Source organism: Pan paniscus, chromosome 6 (genome assembly GCF_029289425.2).
Source record: "Pan paniscus chromosome 6, NHGRI_mPanPan1-v2.0_pri, whole genome shotgun sequence".
NCBI classification, from domain to species: domain Eukaryota; kingdom Metazoa; phylum Chordata; class Mammalia; order Primates; family Hominidae; genus Pan; species Pan paniscus.
Genome location: NC_073255.2, coordinates 34,199,856 through 34,223,363, shown reverse-complemented (window position 1 = coordinate 34,223,363; position 23,508 = coordinate 34,199,856). Strand labels below are relative to the sequence as shown.

Genomic DNA, 23,508 nt, shown 5'->3' with positions numbered 1-23,508 from the left:
AACTTTTTACTCACAGGAGTCTAAACACAGTCTCTATTTCTATACTTCACTAAGCTTTAAACCAGTCAAGAGCTTAATGTTTAAGTTAAATGATGCTATACAAATCATACAACGTCCACATTTCTTCAAGGTGGATAATACTGGATCCTCAGATCCAGACAGAATAGGTGGCTGGGGGCTAGGGCTCCCAGGGACAAAGGTCTGCCAAGAGACTAAGAACCTCCGTGCTGTGCCCCTGGCAGTGCCTTAGAGAAGCCTGACTCACTCCCTGGGCAAGGCTCCGTGTTGGCCATCAATGGAAACCAGGACCCACCTGTGAAACTGAATTTAATTAAAGAAACTGTAACTCTCAATTTCTGTTTCCAATTGTATGAGATTCTCTTCAGTAGGTGTGAAGGCGACAGGATAGTTGATAAATAAAAAGTAAGGCAACTCAGAAATTCTTCTTGCATTCTCATTGAAAACTATGTTTGTTAAAATCAGGGAACTTAATAAAAAAATTTAGGCAGTCACATGGATTCAGAAAGGAATGGAAAATGCAATATATCATAACAAGAATGAAGGTTGGTTCTGGAGCTTCCCTGCCACTGTGACTATCCTAGGACAGCAGCTGCAGCTGGTCAATCCATCACCTGGTGAACTTGGCCTTTGTGAGTATGACTGACAGCTGTCGAATCTGCCATGTCTGCTCTTGGGATTTAGTGCTCTGATTCCAAGAAGTGAAAGCAGCTCATTCTTTGTAAGAGAAAGAAAATATGTAGTCGTGTTAGATGGATTACTAGTTCTTCTAATACTGGGTCCTTAGGTGATCCAGCTGGCTCAAAAAGGAACCTCTCTTTACAGAGGGAGAGCGCCAAATAGGAGGTCATTGAGTGAGAAAACACATGAAATGGGTCCTTCCCAAGGCACAGAGGGTTTCACTGTATATGGTGTGACCGTGCAGAATGGTGGCTGATTCTCTTTTTTTTTTTTTTTGAGACAGAGTCTTGCTCTGTCACCCAGGCTGGAGTGCAGTGGCACGATCTCGGCTCACTACAACCTCCACCTCCCGGATTCAAATGATTCTCCTGTCTCAGCCTCCTGAGTAGCTGGGATTACAGGCGCACACCACCGTGCCTGGCTAATTTTTGTATTTTAGTAGAGACAGGGGTTTCACCATGTTGCCCAGGCTGGTCTCGAACTCCTGAGCTCAGGCAATCTGCCTAACTCAGCCTCCCAAAGTGCTAGAATTACAGGCATGAGCCACCGTGCCTGGCTGGCTGATTCTTTTTAAAAATAAAACTGAACATTTTATTCTAAATAAGCATCATCTACAAGAGAATAGTCACCCAAAGGAGGCACAATACATGCCACTTATATCCCTGTTGACCAGAACATTTTTGGAATTTCTCTTTTGTAACTACCTTAATATATACCACCCTTTCTTATGAATATCCTTAAAGGTACACTTCTCAAAGTGTGGACTGGTCATTCAAAACAGAAACTTCAAGTTGCTTGTTGAAGACTGCAGACAGCATCCCCATCTCGAACCAGCTGAACCAAAATTACTGAGGGTAGAGAGGTATGACGTGTAATTTAATCAAGCCCCCTAGATGATTTTAAAGCATATACTAAAGTCAGAATCACTGTATGTAGAAATACACATACATTTATTTTTTTGAGAATGGATTTGAGAGTGCATGTTATTTCAGCAAACCGGCATAAATTATTTGGAGCCAAGACCAGTAAGTAAACGGGGTGAGTGACCAAACTAGGAAAAACATTTGAGACAAAAACGAGGCATGATCATAAGAGAATAAGATTTTCACTGTGACTTGCTCTGAAGGAATTTTAGAAGAGACATTCCCAACACGCTCTGAGCAATGGGAATTTTAGAAGAGACGCTCCCGACGCGCTCTGAGCAATGGGAATTTTAGAAGAGACGTTCCCGACGCGCTCTGAGCAATGGGAATTTTAGAAGAGACGTTCCCGACGCGCTCTGAGCAATGGGAATTTTAGAAGAGACGTTCCCGACGCGCTCTGAGCAATGGGAATTTTAGAAGAGACGTTCCCGACGCGCTCTGAGCAATGGGAATTTTAGAAGAAACGTTCCCAACACGCTCTGAGCAATGGGAACTTGGCAGAAATGAAAGCAGAGCTTCCCAAGGTGACTGATGGGAAGGGACCAGGCCCATGTAACAGATGTGTTAAAATAACATCTATGTTATGACTTCATAGTTACATCTCAAGTATAATTAAATTGTTAGCACTGTGACTACTGGAGATGGGCTCAGTCCTGTCCCTACTATCCACAGTCCACACACCGTGCTCCTATATATATGACGCCATGCGAATGTTATGTTTTCAGCCCAACGGTCTCATCATCCTATGTTCATCCTCTGCACTCATCAAACCAAATGAGGCCATAAGTGTGTGCCCTCTAATATGTCTATCATTTTTACATGGTCTTATTTTAAGATCCTGAATTATCTTTCAAATAAGCCAGATCACATGTGGGTTAAGACAGCAGGCTCTGGACTCAAACTGCCTAGGTTTGAGGCCAGATCTGTGGGAATTTAAGCAAGTTACCTATTTCTATACTCCTCAGTTTTCTTATCTTTAAAATGAGAATGATAATAAAAGTACCTGCCTCATGGGGTTGTTGTAAGAGCTAAATGAATAAATATGTGTAATATGCTTGCAACAGTGCCTGGCGCAGCCAGCCAGTCAGTTGCTATGAGCTATCACCGGGATCCTGAGAAGGTCTCCTCTGTATAGAAGGAAGGGTTAGGCCCATCCCTTGCTGTGTTCTTAGAGCTCCTTTTACATGTCTCCATTAGAAAACTTATCTCACCATATTTAAAATATTTATTTGCCATTTTTTTCCTAACTGTTCTGTGGAGCAGCAATTTTGTCTTCATCATTCACCTATTTCCAGGATTTCTCCCAATGTCTGTCACAGAGTAAATGCAGCTACCCCTTGTTATCTGAGTCTCACCCATTCCGAAAAAATGTATAGCGCAGCAAAGCTTCAAACAGCAAGAGTCTATATTCCATTACTTTACACAGAAAAAAAAATTCATTTTTAGAGAATGCAAAAATATCCATTTTCCAAATATTACTAAAATGCTCCTAAATAATTACCTGACAATCTAATAGCAATCTTCTCACAATATAAAACATTTAAAAAACAATTACCTAATTGTTTAACACTTAATGCAGTAATGAGTAGGTATATTTGTATGCAGTCTACAGCTGAATAAATAGGAATTTCATTAGCCTTCTACACTGAGCATGTATTATAATAAAAATAAATAATGCAGTGATATTACCAAAGATTCGAAAGTTACTATCTAATTGGACCTGAGTTGGTAGTGCTCCTAGGGTCCTGGCCTAAACAAATACTGAAGGGCTAAACCCTCAGGGAAAAGGTAGGGAAATTACAGATATAATGTGCTATATGTTTGAACAGGATCAGGAGAACACAGATATGAGAGAAGCCCACCCTTTGTCTTTCAGCACCCTGCTACTCAGAGTGTGATCACGGGGCCAGCAGTATTGGCATCATCTTGGAATTTGCTAGAAATGTGGGATCTGCAATTCTAAGGGGATTCATAGATACATTAAAGTTTGAGAAGCTGCCACACATGAGAGAACGTGTCATAGCTGGTTTCTAATTGGGAATGGCTTTTACTAAGTCCCGATAGCAAATATTCAAATAGTGAGTATTCGGAAAACAAGAGTGCCTGTCCTCATTACATGTTTGCAGAATGAGACACAGAATATGCATGTGGACCCTTGCTCATCAATCCAGTTACTGTGGGACTCTGAGTAGGTTATTACACTCCTTTGCATCTCATTTTTCTCAATTTTCAGTAAAACTGGAGTTATAAAAATGAGCTATTTTAATAAGGCTGTTTCACAGATTAGATGAGATACCACATGTGAGACCTGGACCATCGTGGCAATAGGTTCTCATTTATTGAGTGGCTACTCTGTGCCAGGCACAGTCCTGAGGGTTTCTCTCCTTTTGTCTCATTTAAGTCTCTAAACAATGCTCCAAGGTAAGTGAGTGCTGTTATTTTAAAGAGAACCACTAAATAGCATGAGGTCACAGAGCTAGTTAAGTGGCTGAGCCTAGACGGGGACCACCCCTAAGTACTGTGCTTCACTCCTTCTCCAGTAGATACTAATCAGCGCTAATGCCTTTGTTGGCTCTCAAAATTTACAGTTTGACTAAATACATTAGATTATCTGAATGGTCTTCAGTTTTCTTTGCTAGGACTCGAGACCTTAAAATCTCTCTTGAATGAACTGAATTCCATCAATGAATTGGCAAATGTGAACTTCGGAAAAATTTGCCTAGGATGGAGTGACATTTGGGGTCTCTCAAATATTTCCCTGTGATTTGGATTCACGTGTATTCCCAAACTACCTGGTTTATTTCCCAGTGTATTTTTCAATTTTAAGGAAGACTTCTCAGTATTTTGCCAAGCTCCAAAGAACAGTAGGGTGACAGCTGCACAGTGAGAGACAGAAAGCATAATCCTTAAATGAGTTTGCTTTATAGTCAGATTATCATTGCCTAGATAAACACAAGTTCCTTTATGTTCAACACAAAGACATTTACAGAATATTGTGAGTCCTCTGTAAACAAGGTTTCCAATTATTGAAAGAACAAAGCTTTTGTAATCCCTCCGCAGCTGGTGTATGTTAAGTTTTTACTTAATAGAAATAATTTTAAAACCCGACTTAGCAGCCTCCTACACAGGGCAGCTAGGTTGCTGGATTTTCTGAGAGATGGATCAAGTAGGGGAGAAAAGGCTTTTGATGGGGGGATTTGTGCTGGTGATACTGGGGCAATTTCATCCACAAAAAATAAATACAGATAATTCCTTTTTAATTAGAAATCAAAGATTCCCCCACTGAAAAGGAGAGAAAGAAAATGCAAGTACTGAAATTTACACTCTTGTAGTCAAAGTGCAGAGCATAGAATGAAAATTGAGCAGACTCTAAAATCTCCCATTTCTTTCCATTTAGAATCTAAGGCCTAATTTTTTCCTCATGGCATTTCTTTAACACTTCTGGAAATCGAATAGGGCACTGACAAGGTGAATTCCTTCCTGCATTGATTAGAATGTACTATAAATGTCCACTGGTCAGTCTTTCTGTAATAAATCTCCTTAAAAGGTGACCAATCGCTTTGCTAAGTTCTGTACATACACACAAGTTGGATACTTTAGCAACCTGATCAAAACATTCTGTGAACTTACAGATGCACACAAGTAGATCAGCTTAGGGGTGCTCGAGACAAAAGCAGTTCCCAATCATTTGGTTTATTTTCTGGCTTCACTTCTGCCCCCAAAATTTTCCAGAAATTATGATTATCAGTGATAATATTAGAGCAAACAAACATAAAATATTTTCTTTAGGCCAGTGGTTCTCAACTGGGAGGGGAGGTGATTCTGCTCCTCAAGGGACATTTGTCAAAGTCTGAGGAAATCTCGTCACATTGTTCTCTGCTCAAAATTCCCCACTGGTTCCCCAATGCCACGTGGTCAAACCTACACACCTCAGCGGGACCTTCCCAGATCACCCTACTTAAAAGTGGGACCTCCTGTCCTTAGCATACCAGGTCCCTCTTCTTTGGCTTATTTTTTGCCTCATGACAGTTTTGACTGTCAGGACTCGGGGGAGGGTATTCCTGGCCTCTAGTGGGTAGAATCCAGGATGTTAATAAACATCACACAGTATATGTGACAACCCCCTACAACAAACAATTATCCCCCTACAACAAACAATTATCCCCCTAAAAGGTCAATAGTGCCAAGGTCAATAAACCCTGCTTTAGACTGGAAGAACTTTGAATTGTTAAGTATTCCCAAGGAAGAATATTAGAAACATTTTTTTTTAACCAAAAATGCAAATAAGCAACAAAAACTTTAAATACATTAAGTAAAATGGAGTAAAAGGAAGGCAGAAGGAAATATTTGCTTTTGATAATGCTGACAATTTATAAAGGTAGCTTTTAAGAAAAAACAGTACTGGTGAGAGACCTCCAACTACTTAAGGAAATATATCAGATGAATACAAAATGGAACAGACTAAAATGTCAGTAAGATTAATAAGGGAACCTCCTCCCTCCCTGGAAAAATTTTAAATGAGGTTAAACTACAAAAAACACTAAAGAAGAAATTTATTTCTTGGGAGTGATCAGCCATGCTATGCATACATGTGAATTAATGTTTGAATTCCTTACTGCTATGGGACTCCACACCTCACAGCATGTAGCTTTGAAATTTTGCCCTGATTGCTGGGTTGGAAACAAAACTTCCACCACTCACAGCTTTCCCAGGTCACAGAAGATTTCTCAGGAAGGAGTGGCTAAAGCACTGTCTAATGGCTGTCCAGTACGGGGCTCAGAGAAGTCATGTTTTCTCAGGGTTCATTACATAAGCACTACACACAATAAGTATTAATATCATAACAGAGGAAGGCAAATTGACAAAATTATTTATATTTATATTTTAAAAGTAATGGAAGGGCAACTACACCCAGACACACTCATACAAATACCCATGACTCGTGCATTAAGCCCTTTTGCTACTGGTTCTGATCTTCACCCAGTTCAGTCCTATTGACCTTGACCCAGAACTCCACTAAGGGGAGGGCCAGGAGGAGCAGAGGAGGAGCCAACATTTAACAAGTGCCTTCAGTGTGGGTATTTCAGGTCTCCCAACAAGCAAGTCACATGGAGACTGTCATTCCCATTTTGCAGTCGGGAAAAAGAAGGCCTGTATGGTTAACATTACTTGAAGATCATGCAGAGGCAGGGAGATGAAATCCAAACCAAGGTCTAATTGACTCCAAAGCCCATAATCTTTTCCTACACCAAAAGGAAGGGAAATTGCCCAAGGATAACAGATATAATGTACTTACAGACAACACTGACTCTGCTGTTACAGATGGGTTGATATGAAAATTGTTAAAACCCTAAAACATGGCCATTCTGGAGACCTGGGTAGACTGATTGGTACTCATCACACTCATCACACCTAATGGCTCAGCCTCCTTTGCTCTTCACCCCTGTGAATGCTACCACCCAGCGTATCACCCACTCAATGCCCAAGCTAGAAATCATAATCTCTGACTCCTCCCTCTTCCCAACCCCACTTGCAATCTGCCACGAAGTCTTCTTCATTGTATGCAATTCCTTAATTGCTCTTAAAACGGTCCCTTTCTCTCCAAGTCCACTGGGCTATCTACTCATCTAGACCACGAAAGTAGTCTTTTTACTGGTCTCCCTATATCCTTTTATCACCTTCCAATCTGTCATTCACACTTAAGTCAGAAAATGCAAGTCTTGTCACATTGCTCTCAGCTTAGAATTCTTCACTGTTTCCCCACTGCTGCATGGTCAAACATACACAACTCAGTCGGACCTTCCCAGATCACCCTCCTTAAAAGTGGTAACTCCCCTCCTTGGCATACTCCATCCTTCTTTTCTGGAATATTTTTTCCCCATGACATTTATCATCATCTGATATACTATATATTTTACTTGTGTGTTATGATGATCAATTTTATGTGTCAACTTGTGGGGGCCATGGGATTCCCAGATATCTGACAAACATTATTTCTGGTTGTGTCTGGGATGGTGTTTCTCCAAGAGATTAGCCTTTGACTCAATGACTGAGTAAAGAAGATGGCCCTCCCCAGTGTGGGTCAGTACTATCCTGTCCATTGAGGGCCTGAATAAAACAAAGAGGCAGAGGAAGGTTGTATTCATGCTCCCTCTTCCTGACTGCTAGAGCAGGAACACCGATCTTCTCCTGCCCTTGGTATTCTTGGTTCTTAGACCTTCAGACCCAGACTGGAATCAACACCATCAGCTCGAGAGCTCTCAGGACTTCCAACTGCACCACCTGCAACATACACATATGCATACACACACATACAATTGGTTCTATTTCTCTGAAGAACTCTGACGAATACATTTTTTTGCCAATATCTTCCATTCAAATGGAAACTATATAAGGGCAAAGATTACTGTGCTTTGCTTACTGCTATATCTCTAGAGTCTAAAACAGTCCTGGCCCTTCCCAAGTGCTCAATACGTATTTACTGGATGAACACATGAGTAGGATCTAGGATCTTCCCTGGATGGTCCTTGCTTGTGTGTCCAGAATATGTTCTTACTGACACACATGCTCTTGCCCCATGATATCCTCACCCCTCAGTTCTTCATGTTCCTCATACATAGCTTCTGTAGTTTCTGAAGCACACCCTCGGCTGCTCATACTTCTAGGATATTATTTGGTGGGGTTATGTCCTCTGCCTGGAATTCTAATATTTGTTCTTCAGTCCCTCTATGCCTTAGCCTGGCAAAATCTCACTGATTTAATTTAAAAGTAAGAGCTGAAATGCTGCCATCTTGGGGAAGTCTCCTGCCTCTGAACTTTATAAAAGGCCTGAGTCAGGGCCATGGCGATCTTACTGGGATTGGGATTGTTGGCTTTTATGAGCTCTCGATGGGAGCTCCTTGAGGGAAGGGCTCCTGTTTCTTCACCTCTGTTGTCCCAGCATATTGCTCACGGTGTTCACAGAGCTCAGCCTCATGGCATAACACAATAAGTGAAAGGCAGGTTTGCTTATGCTCCCAGATCCCTTTCTGGGGCTCACTGAAATTTCAAAAGGGGTATCCATGGAAAGACTGGCATTGGTGGTAGCTCACACCTTGATGCTTTATGCTTCCAAGCTACGGGACAAAACTTGTTCCCCTGTCTGCTTTCTAAATCTCCAGAGTGAAGACTGAAGACCACAGGCAACAACTGTGACTTCGAGCCAGTGATTCTGCTAATCGAAGTCCCTCACATTCTTTAGAGGGTGAACATGTGAACCAACATAAGCCACCCAGATGCTCTGCCCCTGGAATTTGAGACTTGAGTAGAAACCATTAAATGAAACTGTTAAGAGTTGATTCACATGCATGGCAGAGCCTAATAACAACAATAATCATTAATAGTTATTGAGAACTTATGTACTAGGCATTGTTCTAAGCACTTTCTTTACATATATCAACCCTGTCGATCCTCATGATTACCCAAGAGGTAAGATCAGTTATATCCATTTCCAGAGGACTAACTGAGGCACAGAGAAGCAAGGTGCGAAGGGCAGGTTGGACTACCCTGGAACTCTGACGCTAACCATCACCTCTTACTGCCCAAGGTCTGTCAGTTTTGCTTCAAATCCTTCCTCAAGCCCTCTGACCAGCTTTTCCTTCCATCCAGGGAATTTCCTCATATCCTTCTAACCACAATTGGTCCGCCCTCCTAGGCCCTGCTTTTTTTTTTTTTTTTTTTCCGCTAAGTTTAGTGAGAATAGACTTTTATTGCTTACAATAGAATTCTAAGTGATATTTCCATTAAATCAAAATCTCCAGGGCTGGAGCCAGGGTGTCTGTAAGGTTTGCCAGGCTCCACAGGTGATTCTGACTCACACCCAGGACTGAGAACTATGACTTTGGGTAGCAGTTCCAAAACCCTGAGAGAATAAATATTATCCTAGAAGCTTAGGACACCTTCGCAGCACCTTCCCATTGATTTTGATCCATTCTCACAGTGGGCTTCCAGGAACACCCAAAAGCCCAGCCATGAGTGGCACTCCTCTATCCAGCCCTTCTTCCCAGCAGCTCACTTTCACCCACTCTTCTTTGCTACATCTTCTTTGGCACCGTGATTCCTTGGCTCCATATGTTGGCTCTCAAAATCTGCCTTAGGCCCTCCTTGTTTGGACAACCCAATTAGGCATACTTTTCTGGCACTAGCCTGGCACTCTGTTGGCTAGAGTTTTTTGTACTCATCTTTGGCATCCTGGAGCCACAGGTCCAGGTGAAATGAATGTTTTCTCCCATCAAGCCAGATCTCCAGGAGGCCTTGTTGGCTGGGCTGGCTGGCTGACCTCCCAACCAGGGCCAGAGAATCAAACATGATGGGCTGACTTGTCCATACTTCTGATCGACCAAACAGGGATTTTACTTTAAAATAAGAAATACTGTAAAGGAGACTCAAAATCCAGGATTTAATCATGAAGATAAATTTTATCTTCACATCTAATCTTACGTTCCTCCAGCTTCCAATTATGCATCTTCCTTTCTTTTGGTCTTCAGTGCAAATGAGAATCTGAGAATATTCTCTACAGAATAAGGCTTCCATTATTAAAAGCCATCTCTGTGCCACTAGATTGCCTGTTCTTCCTCAAACTAAATAATCCTTGTGCCTTTGACCTTTTCTAATAGGTCCCAATTTCCAATCCTCAATTCATCTTCATTATTCTCCTCCAAACTCTCTTTAAATTCTCCACATACCTTTTAAGCCCAAAGAGCTTGAAGTACCCAACAGAATTGAATCAAACTAAGGGAAAACTAATGCTGCTGTTAAATTTCTAGAGGAAAAAAGATTGGGTGAGTATACTCATTTAATTCCTCACTCTTGTTAGTAAATTCCTTCCATCAAAGCTTAATGGTATTTGGGTTAAGTGGTATATACGTACTTTGGAAAAGGCAAAGTGTCTATCATTCTTAGTTTTCTCCCAGAAGTTACTTTTTTCTCTCTCTCCTAGAAATGTAAGAGTATTAAGTATTCAAAGTGATGGATAAAATTAATCTACCTAAAGAAAAAGAAAGGAGAACAGAATCTGGGAGATGGTAGAAATTCAAGGCTTGTCTGTTTTTGCATTATAGCTCCCTAAGGAGCCTTTTTAGACAGGTTTTCTCTCAATCACCTCCCCACAAAGGAATTTTAATATTACATATAGACTGTATATCTGTTTATGTTCTATATAGGTATCTGTGCTTTATACATATAAATAGTAAGGGGTTTTTTTGGTAAGAACCAAATTTCTCCACTTTAGGGGTGATATTGCCCCCTTTGAGAACTCATTGTCCACTGATAACGTCATGACCTTCAGAATGCTTTTACATATATTCTCCCACCAGGAGGGTGGAATTGTATCTTTGCCTTCTTCTTATAGACAAGGAAGCTGCAGTTCAGAGTGATTAACTAATTTGCCCACAGCCCTGCCCAGGGATAGCAGCAGATTCAGAGTTAAAACCCAATTCCTGATATCAGGGCCAGCACTCATTGCTCTATATTGTAATGATTACATAAAATCCAGAAGCCTGTTCTCTATTAATTTTTTTTTTACAAATTACCTACTTTAGCATTTCTGAAGCAAGCAATCCTCCCAAAATAATTCCCAACATGGTAATACATAAAAGAGTAGAAGTGCCTTATTAATGCTTGTCCTTGCTTTCAACTATGCTTTTTGAGAAAAGTTCTCTATTCCACATTAAACATTCTTGAGCATGGCTTATAGTGTTTTCGACAGCTCTCATGCCAAGTCATCCTCCCGCCTGTCAGGGCTGTGCACCCAAGAGAATGTCTTTGTTCCATGGGCCAGAGCACATCCTGCCACTCTCCTCACACAGTCTTCATTTTTTCTTCTTGACGTTTTATAATGAAAATTTTCATACATACAGAAAAGTTGAAAGACTTTTACAGTAAACACCCATATACACATCATCTAGGTTCTACAGCATTTGTACTATTCCTGCTTTACAGCATATATATTTTTTCATTCCTCTATCCATCCATCAATCCAACTTTTAAAAAATAGACTTCAGAGTTAACTGCAGATGTAGCACTCTTTCCTCAAAGGCATTGGCATACAAATTATTAATCAGAATTCAAGAACATATAGGAGGCTAACACCAGCTTTGTTCCTGAAATTTAAGTCAGTTTAGCTTCCATGTTCAGATGTTGCTACCAAATAAACAGATCCCACGCACCCCTTTAACTTCCTGCTGATGGAGTGCTGTGCCACCTTTGCTAACAGGCTTCCATCTCTTGAAGTGGAGAAAGTGACCATCAGAAAGCAGGTCAAAGAACACCTGCTTCTTGTAACTGCTTTGGCCTCTTTCATTAATTTATGCATGTTAAACATGAAGGCCAAATCATCTCTCAACATGGCTTGGGATCAAATTCATCCTAAATTCCAAGGCTGAAACTCCTTTTTTTTCCACTAACATTTATGTAGTACTTGGGAGATGGTAGAAATTAAAGACCAATGCTTTTGATAAATAAATGTCAGGCACTGTTCTAAGTGCTTTATGTATATTAACCCACTCTTTTTCTTTTTCTTTCTTTTGAGACGGAGTCTCACTCTGTCTCCAGGCTTGAGTGCAGTGGCGCGATCTCGGCTCACTGCAACCTCCGCCTCCTGGGTTCAAGCGATTCTCCTGCCTCAGCCTCCTGAGTAGCTGGGACTACAGGCATGTGCCACCACACCCAGCTAATTTTTCATATTTTCAATAAAGATGGGGTTTCCCCATGTTGGCCAGAATGGTCTCGATCTCCTAACCTCGTGATCTGCCTGCCTCGGCCTCCCAAAATGCTGGGATTACAGGCATGAGCCACCGCGCGTGGCCTAACTCACTCTTTAAAGTTACTTTTAGTGTAAGACCAGGGGTCGGCAAACTTTTTTCTAGCAAGGGCTATAAAGTAAATATCTTAGGTTTGGGTTCATATAGTTTCTGTCTCAAGTACTCAGCTCTGCCATGGTAGCATGAAAGCAGCCACAGATAATATAGAACAGAATGAGTACTGCTGTGTTCTAATAAAACTTTATTTACCAAAACAGTCTCCAGGATATAGCTGACCAACGCCTATGCTAGACGAAAAAGCATGAGAGTCCATTCTCCAAAAACCAGTTTCAGGACCTCTTATTCTTAGCTCAAAACACAGAGCTTGCCAATGCCTCAAAGGCCTTTTTATTTAATGGTGGGTCAAATCATTCCTTGTTCATGCTCTTTCATCTTTTAATGCACTGGGAGGAGAGAATCATTAATTTTTAAGCTACGGCATACTGATGCCAACTTAAGAAATCACAATGAACTGAGGCAGAAAATGGCTGAATTACATTTTTAAGCAACTGAGACTAATGAAACACTAAGGAGTCTGAGCTGCATCCTTGAATTGAAAGGTGTTGATGAAGCATCATTAAGCCTGGTCTTTGAGAAGCCATGGAACCCTGAGAACCATGACAGAGCAAAAGGACAACCAGAGTAGTGTAATTACAGACTTGGTAGAAATACCCAGGGAGATCCAAGAACATTCATCAAACAATCGATGTGTAATTACCTAGAAGGATGCAAGGTGCTGGATGGCAACCAAATATGCCTTTGTTGGGCTGTGCCAAGGCTATTTAATTTCTTTCCACAGAAGATGAGGAAATGACACTGGCGATGTAAATAAGGAGGAAGAAAAAGATACCATCGTTGAAGCAGAGCTTGCTATTCCGTCCAACAAGACAGAGACATGGTGTACTTAGAGCTAATGTCAAGTGAGACTGTGATTTGCTAAAGGACATAGCCAAAGAAGATTATTACCAATGGCTCAGTCAGCATCAGCCAGATGCCAGGCGAGTGGTAGACTGAGGCAAGGAGGTGGGCCTGGGAAACCACCTGCTCTGGACTGGCTTTTATTAGCAAATTCGTTATCTAAAATCCTGAATTGAGAAATGCTCATTAAGCACACAGAGGATGGACTGAGTGAAGAAACTAGCATCTTGGAAAACAAATGCAATTAAAGCATTTCTGACATATGATAATGAATTTAGTATTTTCATTAAGGCAAGAGGCCATTAAAACCAGGAGGAAATCTAGCAAGGATTCATGCATAGCCACAGATAAGGAAAACACCTAAAAGATCCCAAAAGAGCTGGAATTCATAATAGTGTATGCTGAATATGAATGAACATGAATCATCATATTAAGACTGAATTTGAGGCGGGGCGTGGTCGCTCACGCCTGTGATCCCAGCATTCTGGGAGGCTGAGGCAGATGGATCACCTGATGTAAGGAGTTTGAGACCAGCCTGGCCAACATGGTGAAACCCCGTCTCTACTAAAAATACAAAAATTAGCCAGGCATGGTGGCAGATGCCTGTAATCCCAGCTACTAGGGAGGCTGAGGCAGGGGGCTTGAAACTGGGAGGCAGAGGTTGCAGTGAGCCGAGATCATGCTACTACACTCCAGCCTGGGCAACAGAGTGAGACTCTGTCTCAAATAAACAAACAAAACAAACAAGCAAACAAAAAAACCTGAATTTGAAATAGCTTTGTTAATTAGTAACACAAACATAACATTAGAAATATAATACCAGAAAATGGAGGGTAGAGGGAGGAGATCAGGCTTAATCAAGTACTGACCCCACCCTTACAAGCAGGATTCACATTTGGTCTCTGCAACATAAAAGGGTATAGGAAAGTTAGAAATAGCAAAGAAGAAAGACAAAATATTTTTAAAGGGTGGAAAATAACATCTAGGAGGAAGTACATCTGGGAAAAATAAGGAAGGCTATGGGTGCCTACACTGAAATCCGTGAATAGTCCAGCACAAGTGCTGAGCAAATAGCAAGCATTACCAGGAGGCAAAAGCATCTTGAGTCTTCTATCCTAAGGGATTAGGGAGGAAGGATGAAATAGAAAGCAGAGAGAAGCAAGAACAGTCCTTAGAACAGTAGTTCTCACACCCAAGACGGCATCAGAATCCCCTGAAGAGCTCGCTAAAACACAGACTGCTGGGCCCCATCTCCAGGGTTTGTAATTCAGGTGTGGGATGGGCCACAGAACCTGCATTTCTCACCTGTTCCCAGCTGATGCTGGGATCACACTCTGTGACTCACTGGAGTAGAAGCCCAGCCATCGATATGAACTGTCTGGGTTGGAATCTGGCCTTTGCCCCTCTTGTGCTTCCTGTCTCATTTCCTCCTGTGTAAAGTGAGAGGGATAACAAGCCCCATGGGATTGTGGTGGGCGTAGCATCCATAAAACTCTGAAGCCGGTGCTCAGGGCACAGGAAGTACTCCATATGTGATAGCTGTCGTTTCTATTAAAAGACTGACAACAAGTAAATAATTAGGTAATATCATTCAGCATAGTCATATTAAAATTGAGGCTGTCTGAGATTGCATCATCCACATTTTTTCCAATGGAAAGCAGAATCAAGGTCAGAAATCTACGTCCAAGCCTCTCAGTGCTTGGTTGGACAGGCCACACGCCAGTAGGAGACATGGCTTATCTGGAGCAAAGTATAACCTGCCTTTATCAGCATTATTTCTCAGTTACAGTTTAACCAGGTGAGCAAAATGTGAAGCATGTCTTTAAATCCTCACTATAGCTCCAGCATTATGCACCTGCTCCTTTTCCTAGATAACCCTGGTTACACCCCAAAACTTGTGGGGCCTGACCTCTGAGTCACAGAGCAGACTTAATATGGGGCTGCTGTAGGTAGCAACTCCTATGGAGGTGTGACATTTGCTCTGTGTTTGGATGAGTAAGGTTGGTGTTACAAAAGCCAGTACCTCCGCATAACCATTGTGTCTCAGTTTGGATCCACACTCTCACTACCACCACCACCTGAGATCAATGAGTAATGGGATCTTGGGTTCCAGCTGTCATAGGCTAGAGGAGGATGGCAGAACACATGTTGTAACACACGATGCTATCAGTTCTTTTTTTCTAAAACAATGAACAATACCACATAGTATTCCAACTCTACTAATTAAGGGAATATACCTTTTCAAGTGAGATGTTAAGAAATAAAAATCAGCCAGGTGCGGTGGCTCACGCCCGTAATCCCAGCACTTTGGGAGGCCGAGGCAGGTGGATCACTTGAGGTCAGGAGTTCAAGATCAGTCCAGCCAACATGGTGAAACCCTGTCTCTACTAAAAATACAAAAATTAGCTGGGTGTGGTGGGCACCTGTAATCCCAGCTACTCGGGAGGCTGAGGCAGGAGAATGGCTTGAACCCAGGAGGTGGAGGTTGCAGTGAGCCAAGATCACGCCATTGCACTCCAGCCTGGGCCACAGAGCAAGACTCCGTCAAAAAAAAAAAAAAGGGCCGGGCACGGGGGCTCATGCTTGTAATCCCAGCATTTTGGGAGGCTGAGGCGGGTGGATCACCTGAGGTCAGGAGTTCAAGACCCACCTGACCAATATGGAGAAACCCCATCTCTACTAAAAATACAAAAAAATTAGCTGGGTGTGGTGGCACATGCCTGTAATCCCAGCTACTAGGCAGGCTGAGGCAGAAGAATCGCTTGAATCTGGGAGGCGGAGGTTGCGGTGAGCCAAGATCGCGCCATTGTACTCCAGCCTGGGCCAACGAGAGCGAAACTCCGTCAAAAAAAAAAAAGAAAGAAAGAGAGAAAGGGAGGGAGGGAGGGAGGGAGGAAGGGAGGGAGGAAGGGAGGAAGGGAGGAAGGGAGGAAGGAAGGAAGGGAGGAAGGAAGGAAGGAAGGAAGGAAGGAAGGAAGGAAATAAAGAAATAAAAATCACCCAGAGAGATTGAAGAATCTTCTCCGGAAACTTTGCCCATTATCAATCACTGTTTAATTTCCCATTTACTTTCCTCATTCTACTTTTGCCTCATCTTATGTCTTGGCATATGTACTGTTCTCTGGTGGCCCTCTCCAGCTCACCTCACCTGCTCCCCTTGGCTCTGAACTCCATAACAGCTTGGTCTCAACAGCCCTTACCCAAGTGCTTATGACCTCACCTGGGAAATGTCTAAATATGTTCTAGGTGCATACTTGCGGGGGTCTGTATTATTTTAGAAGAAGTTCAAAGTATTCCAAAGAGAGTGAATTTGGAGGCAGGGGGAGTATGCATTTTGGTAGATCACAGTACTTGTCAATAAAAAAGAAAATTTTTTGTTTTTTTAAAAAAGCAGAAAACATTTGGTTCTATCTTTAGGGAAAAAAATTCATATGTCAAAATTTTATTTCTAACATTGGTTTTACTAGATTTTTCCCCTGTACTACATCAGGTCTAAACCCAAAGCAAGTCCAGTTCAGAAGAAAACTGCATCAAGAAAAAGGCCTGACAGCATCAGTGAGTGAGATGACAGCCTGGAGGAATAATGATGGGAAAGTCCTTCATTCTTGATTGTGTCGGCATTAAGGGGGAAAAAAAGAGACAAGCAGAGAAAGTCTAGGATGAAAAGAATAGGAATAGTTTTTCTGTAAGGGAAGAAATAGCCTTCTGATTACTACACATAAAGCCAATTAAAAGGTAATGAGATTGATTTTTGTTTGTGGCTTGTAGAATCAATCTCATTACTTTAAGACATACCTTGTCGAGATGTCTTAAATCAGTAGAGTTTTCACGTTCCCCCAAACGCACTTTGTTTTAAAACATTTACTTCAATAAATAAAAGAAGAAAAGGGGAAGAACTGTGGAATGGTAGAAAATCCCTTAGAGTTCACTTAAAATCTGTGATTCAAAATGTGCTGAGTTAGTTGAAAATGATATGGTCAATGAATATGGCTTGTTAAGATTTTCCAGACATGCCTAAGACAAGATAAATGTCCTCGAGCTACAAGATTGTGAAGTCTAGATATGATTAATACAATTTTAAAAAGCATAATGAAGAAATGGAATGCTTTCGAAGGTTTATAGGAACAGTTTTTAGAAATAAAGATAGAAAAGAGTAAAATCAGTAGATATTTAGAACACCAAAAACTAGGGAAAACTGCATAAAAGAGGGTAGGAATACTTAAAGCAGTGTTTAAAAAATGAATACAATTCACTGGAAGGTAAAATAAGGTAGTGAGATACTACTCCAACTTAAGATTGGCCACTGCCGGCCGGGCGTGGTGGCTGATGCCCATAATCCCAGCACTTTGGAAGGCTGAGGCAGGCAGATCACCTGAGGTTGGGAATTCAAGACCAGCCTGGCCAATATGGTAAAAGTCTGTGTCTACTTTAAAAAAAAAAAATGAGCCAGGTGCAGTGGGGTACACCTGTAATCCCTGCCACTCAGGAGGCTGAGGCAGGAGAATCGCTTGAACTTGGGAAGCAGAGGTTGCGGTGAGTCAAGATTGCACCACTGCACTCCAGCTCGGGGGCGACAAAGCAAGACTCCACCTCGGAAAAAAAAAAAGATTGGCCACTGCCATCAGTACTTGGTCTAACTTCTGACCATCAAGAAAAAAGCTGATTCTGATCATGAATGCTAGAAATCTCTACTATCCATTTTTGCATTAAAAAACTTTTCCAAAATAGACTATTTCATAGCAAGAAGGAAATGAAGCTATATAAAATGGAGAACAACTTGAAATAATAGTATGCCATTGTATTTCCCTTTTCTGAAATTGCTTTTTATAATCCCATATTCACTATAGCGATTTCAAAAAAGACAAATGACACCAAATCATTTACAGTCACAAAAGAACTTCTGCTTATTTAGTGTAGGCTTGAGGTAATTTTAGGGCAACTTGACTTTCAATGAGTCACACAAGTAAATCTTGCCATTTTGGCCTTTTGGAGAGGCCAAGAAGAAACTTGGATTAGTCCAGGAAAAAATTTTAGTCTGTGTTTAAGTTAGTACCTTAACAACTGCCAAAAGTCTAGCTCACTATCCTAATAACAGCATTGAGTAAATCTGATATGCTATTAGTAATAGTTTGAGAATCTCAAATTCCTTATGCTAGCAATCGCTATCCTTTTTTTTCCTCATTTTGAAACTTACTGATTTATTTACTGATTCCCCACTGTTGCTTGGCTATGCTCACTGCTAAGGATATACCTATGATTAAGACTGATGAAGTCTCTGGAGGTTGTATTCTCCTGGAGAGGCATATACAAGCAACAATCAAATATGTTAAGAAAGTGTATCAGAGAGTATATAAAGTGCCACAGATACAATAAACAAGGCGATATGACAGAGACGCTCCAAGGGTTGGGGAGGTGCTACTTTTTTATGGAGTTTAGGAAGGGCCTCTTATTATGTGAAATTTGACCTGAAACCTAGACGTGCAGAGAACCTGGGTCTGAGAATTTCAGGCAAAGGGCAAGTGCAAAGGCCCAGTGATAGTGACAGTGCTTTTTTCTTTTTCTTTCTTTTTTTTTTTAATGAATGGGAATAGAATCTAGTGGGGCTAAAAGGCAGTGCACTTGGAGAAGAATGGTACAGACAGGGCAGTGACAGACACAGGAGGCAAACTATGGCTCATAGGCACGGCAAGAAATTTGTTACTAAGAGTAACAGAAAGCTATTGAAGGGTCTAATTTATATTTAACGATGATGATTTGGGCTCCTGTCTGGTGACTGGAGTGTGTATGTGTGTGTGTATATGTGAGCTGCAGGGAAGCTGCAAGGAGTGGAAGCAGGGAGATCAGGTGGGAGGCTCCTTACCTGCAATGAAATCCAGGCAAGAAATGACAATGGCCCAAACCACACAACATTCATGGGGATAGAGTACAGCGGACAATGCGAGATATATTTGGAGATAGACTTGATGCTAAGAATGGAGGAGAAAGGGGTGAGGGTAGAGAAGGGAGAAGTACAGGTTTCTGAAGTTAGGTGTCATCCAATGGAGCGGGGCCTAGTTCTATTCTGAACATGAGGCTGGTGGTGGCCTGTGAGACAGGTGGTGGCCTGAGGAGGTCCAGTGGACAGGTGGATAGAGGTGTCTGGAGCCCCGGGTGGAGGTCTTGGCTAGAGAAACAAATTTGAGAGTCAACATTCCACACAGTTTGTGACAGACAACCCAGGCACACATTTGGTAACTAATAAATGCTTATGATGTGACTGACTGATAGTTGATGGAAAAAGCAGTGAGAATTCTGCATATGGGAAGATGTTTTGCACCTGTTGGCATGGAGTGTTCAGGAAGTGCCAGCAGAGCATCAGGTGCTGCGGCTGCCCAATAAATATTAATTTGCAGTAGTAAAGCTTCAAGAAAGCAATGAACTGTTATTTCAGGACCTGATCCTGCCTGGCTTAATTGGCGCCAGAGCTGTTGTTCAGCTGCTTGTACCTTCTGTTCCTCATCCTCAGCATCTTTTTTCCTGGTTGCTTAATTCCGGACCTGGGCATCTTGCTTTCTTCTTGATCACTGCCTCTTGCCCTTACATTCAGAGAATACTGTCATCACTTCGACTCTGTCCTTAATGACCAGTTCAGAGCCTGTTCTTCACAGGTTTCTGACTCTGCCATGAATCATGAACATTAACTGAGTACCCATTATGCAGCAGGCACTGTATTGGACACTTGACCCACATATGCCATTTATAGCAACCCTGCAAAGTAGATGCTTATCTGTGGGTTAGGCCTTAATCTCCCTGAGAGAGTAAGTGGTTGGCTCTGTGTTAGGTAGCTAGAAAGTGGTGGAGCAAGAAGTCAAAACAAGTCCAAGCTGACTTCGCAGCTGAGCTCCCTGCTTTCCTGGATTTGCTAAGTATGTGGATTTTGCCTGCTGAATCAGTCTGTACCCTTGACTCACCCAGCTCTGCAGCAAAGTCTACTAAGTAGTTGGTATCTGTTGATAACCACCATGCATCAAGGCAGACTGGCCTACATCTATACCTTAGAGGGACACTGTTCCACATCTCTCTAATTGCACACTTTGCTTGGTGCTCTAATGTGGGTATTTATCATGTTGAACTGGCAGGTCCTAACCTGGGAGAGGCCCATAGCCCGGGAAAGTATGAGTCATCAGAGAAACAACAGAGATTGAGTATACTGGAGCTACCACGCTAGGGACCAGGGAAGAGTAGCTGGGAGGAGATAGATTGAAGACCAAGAAAAAGGGCCCAGAGCTGCGCAGAAGAGGAAGATGCGGGCTCTTAGCTAATGGATGAGATGTAATAGGAAAACATACGTAGAAAAAATTATAACTCATTGTTTAAAATAAACAGCCTTTACTGCTTTATGTAAATAAGTAAATAAAGCTTCAATCTCCCTGGCCACAAACTCACACAGAAAGGCTTTCTGTCTTCATTAGGCATGTCTCCCAAGCATGCAAGTGTGTTACAAGACAACAAGACGTATGACTAAGCACCGTCTGTAGTAGGGGAAAACTGTTTCACCATCATGCAAGAGAAAGTGGCGCCTTCACTTGCAGGAGGCCAACTCCTGGGAGGCTTGGGAATTTAGGCAGGAACTATCTGCAGTTAACATCACACTGGAGGACAAACTAGAGAACAAAGGGAACTGAAGCTACTCCTGCAGACACTCATCTGAGCAGCACCTGTTCTTCCAGCAAACTTGACCTGTTACTATCTGACACCTGCCTGGCTAGATGGGCCCCATGCTGCCTGCTGAGGAAAGGGAGCTGATGAATCTCCATTTTACATTAGGTTTCATGGCAGAAATGGGATATGGAATTCTAGAGGAAAGCAAGCATCAACCAATGTCACTTACTAATATATCAAATTGGTAAGGTCAAAAGGTGAAGAGCATGGTTTAACAGTCAGACAAGGGGAAAACAAGAGACATGGGCACCATATTCTTTAGTCACAGCAGATGGTGATGGCACTGCAACAGCAAACAGACATGCAGTGGACCCTCAGCCCGCTGGATGGTTGAAGAGTTTCAGTGGAACTCTAGGAAGAGTTTGTAAGAGGATAATCCGAATCGCCTACCTCCACTGCTAACACTCCACCTGCCTTAAGGGCAACTGACATGGTTCCAAGGATTTTGAGAAACCGAGGTTTTTTCTCTCTATCTCTCTCTTTTTCTGTCTCTTTCACATGCACATACATATACAGGGACAAAATCTTAAATATATATTTAATTACATCATACTTTTGTTGTCTTTTATTATGATATTCAAAATGCCAATAGCCAAGTTCTTTGCTATATTCCCCACAACAAGGCCAGAGCTGAAATACAGTAGGCTCGCCATATATATTTACAGAATAAACAGATAAATGAATGACTATTTACTATCTGTTTGCATTTCAAGTTCTGGTGCCTGATCTTGCCCAGTGTCTTTTTATTAATGCCCCTAGATAGAGTCTTTAGTTGTATTCTAATTTTACAAATTTTTTTTTTCATTGAGACATTTAAACTCCTCTACCTCCTTACACATGGCAATAATTTTTCTGATGGAGAAACACTCAGTAAAAAGCAGGAGTGAAGGAAATTTTAGCAACTTGTGTCTTAATTCACACTGAGAACACCCTTATTTAGTGCATCTCATTCAAAAATTTATATTTACCTATTTTCTCTCATTTGAAAAAATATTGAATATTATTGGATTTGATTATTGAATAACAAATAATATATTATTGAATATATTATTTGAATATATTGACCGCAGAGTTAGTGACAGGACAAGATCAGAGTACCAAATAAATGGAACTCATCCTGGATTTTTCCTTAAGCACCAGATATTTCCTCCTCTCCACATGCCTAGGATGAGAAAGTCTACTGTGTGCTAAAATTGAGATGACTTGATAAATTTCATTGCCCTTCAACAGATGTACAATTTTATGTAGAAAAATGTATTAAACCATGATAACTTGGCTCTGAGTATGGGTATGCAGGTACCTAAGTCTTTGAAACAGGTTCAAAACCAGATCCAAAAAGTACTAATGTTCAAGAGTGAATCTCAAGAGTGTTGGAATTGGAGCCTTTCCCCCTTGATAAGGCATGCATGGCACTTTAAAAGCTATCCGTGGCTCTATATTTAATCCCATTAATAGCAAAAGTAAGCAAGGACCCATGGGCCTTTGATTTGAAGGATATTAAGTATGCTATTAAAGAAACTGATCAGAATAAAAAGAAAATAGAGCCTTAGTCCTGCCTTTCAAATCTTGCTGGCATCCCACACAATCAGAGAACTGATTAGTGAACTAAGGAAAGTTAGAATTAAAACCTCATCACTTTTTTGTAAGGCTTTATTATTTTAAAATGTCATATAAATATGACAAAGCATAAAGATTTACTAAATATGGGAATTGAAAGTACCCAGAGGTTTGTTATTCCCTGTACTTTCTCTACCGTAAGCATTTCATAATAAAAAATGCTAAAAGAATCAAAAGGATATTAACAAAGAAAACATCCAGAATACACATTTTTTGGTGTTTACAAAGGTTGTTTAATTTGTCTCGGCAATGGTTAAAAATATGAGACATCTGAGTTCAAGTTGGTTTGTTAGTATTTTTTAAATAATGTCTGATGTCAAAATATAGATTATGAAGATGTTAAATTTTTTGACACTCTAACAAATGTTAATAGAAATCAACTCCCAGGAAACCTGAAATCCCTCCACTCTCTACATAGTGCTGACAATTCATCATATTTAACAAGGTGTATTGGAAATAGCTGAGTACTGACCTCCCGAGGACAAATGATTCTCTTGGGACGAGGTGCCTCTTGCTGTAACTGATATACTGCCAAACAAAAGAGAGAGAGAGAGAAATAATTAGAATTAGAATACTGCAACACATATCAACGTGCCTTCAAATATTTCCACCTAAGTACATCTCAAGGATTGTAAATATAAAAAAACAAGAGAATACAGGCACATTTTTTAGACTGGAAAAAGTCAGATTATTTATATGGAAATTAGTCACTGTGAATATAAACTTGCAAAATTGATTTTTTTATTCTTATAAGGCCAATTTAGTTTCATAATTGTTACTGGCATTGTTCATTTTATGGCTTTCGTGGAAGA

At 41.2% G+C, this 23,508-nt stretch overlaps 1 protein-coding gene across 2 annotated transcripts in view; it reads right to left on the bottom strand.

The window, feature by feature from the left end:
- The window catches only part of CHN2 (chimerin 2), a 145,718-nt gene extending 122,494 nt beyond the window's left edge, over window positions 1-23,224 (bottom strand). Inside the window, exon 1 of one of the 2 annotated variants that reach the window (XM_057302837.2) lies at window positions 23,169-23,224. Coding sequence is in view for 1 of the 2 variants with exons in the window: in XM_034963851.3 (XP_034819742.1) it covers window positions 19,239-19,292 (54 nt within the window). In the remaining variant the exon portion in view is untranslated. Of the gene's footprint in view, window positions 1-19,238; window positions 19,542-23,168 lie in introns of those variants that run through there. The other variant, XM_034963851.3, reaches the window with a different exon arrangement.
- Between the last annotated feature and the right edge of the window lie 284 nt (window positions 23,225-23,508).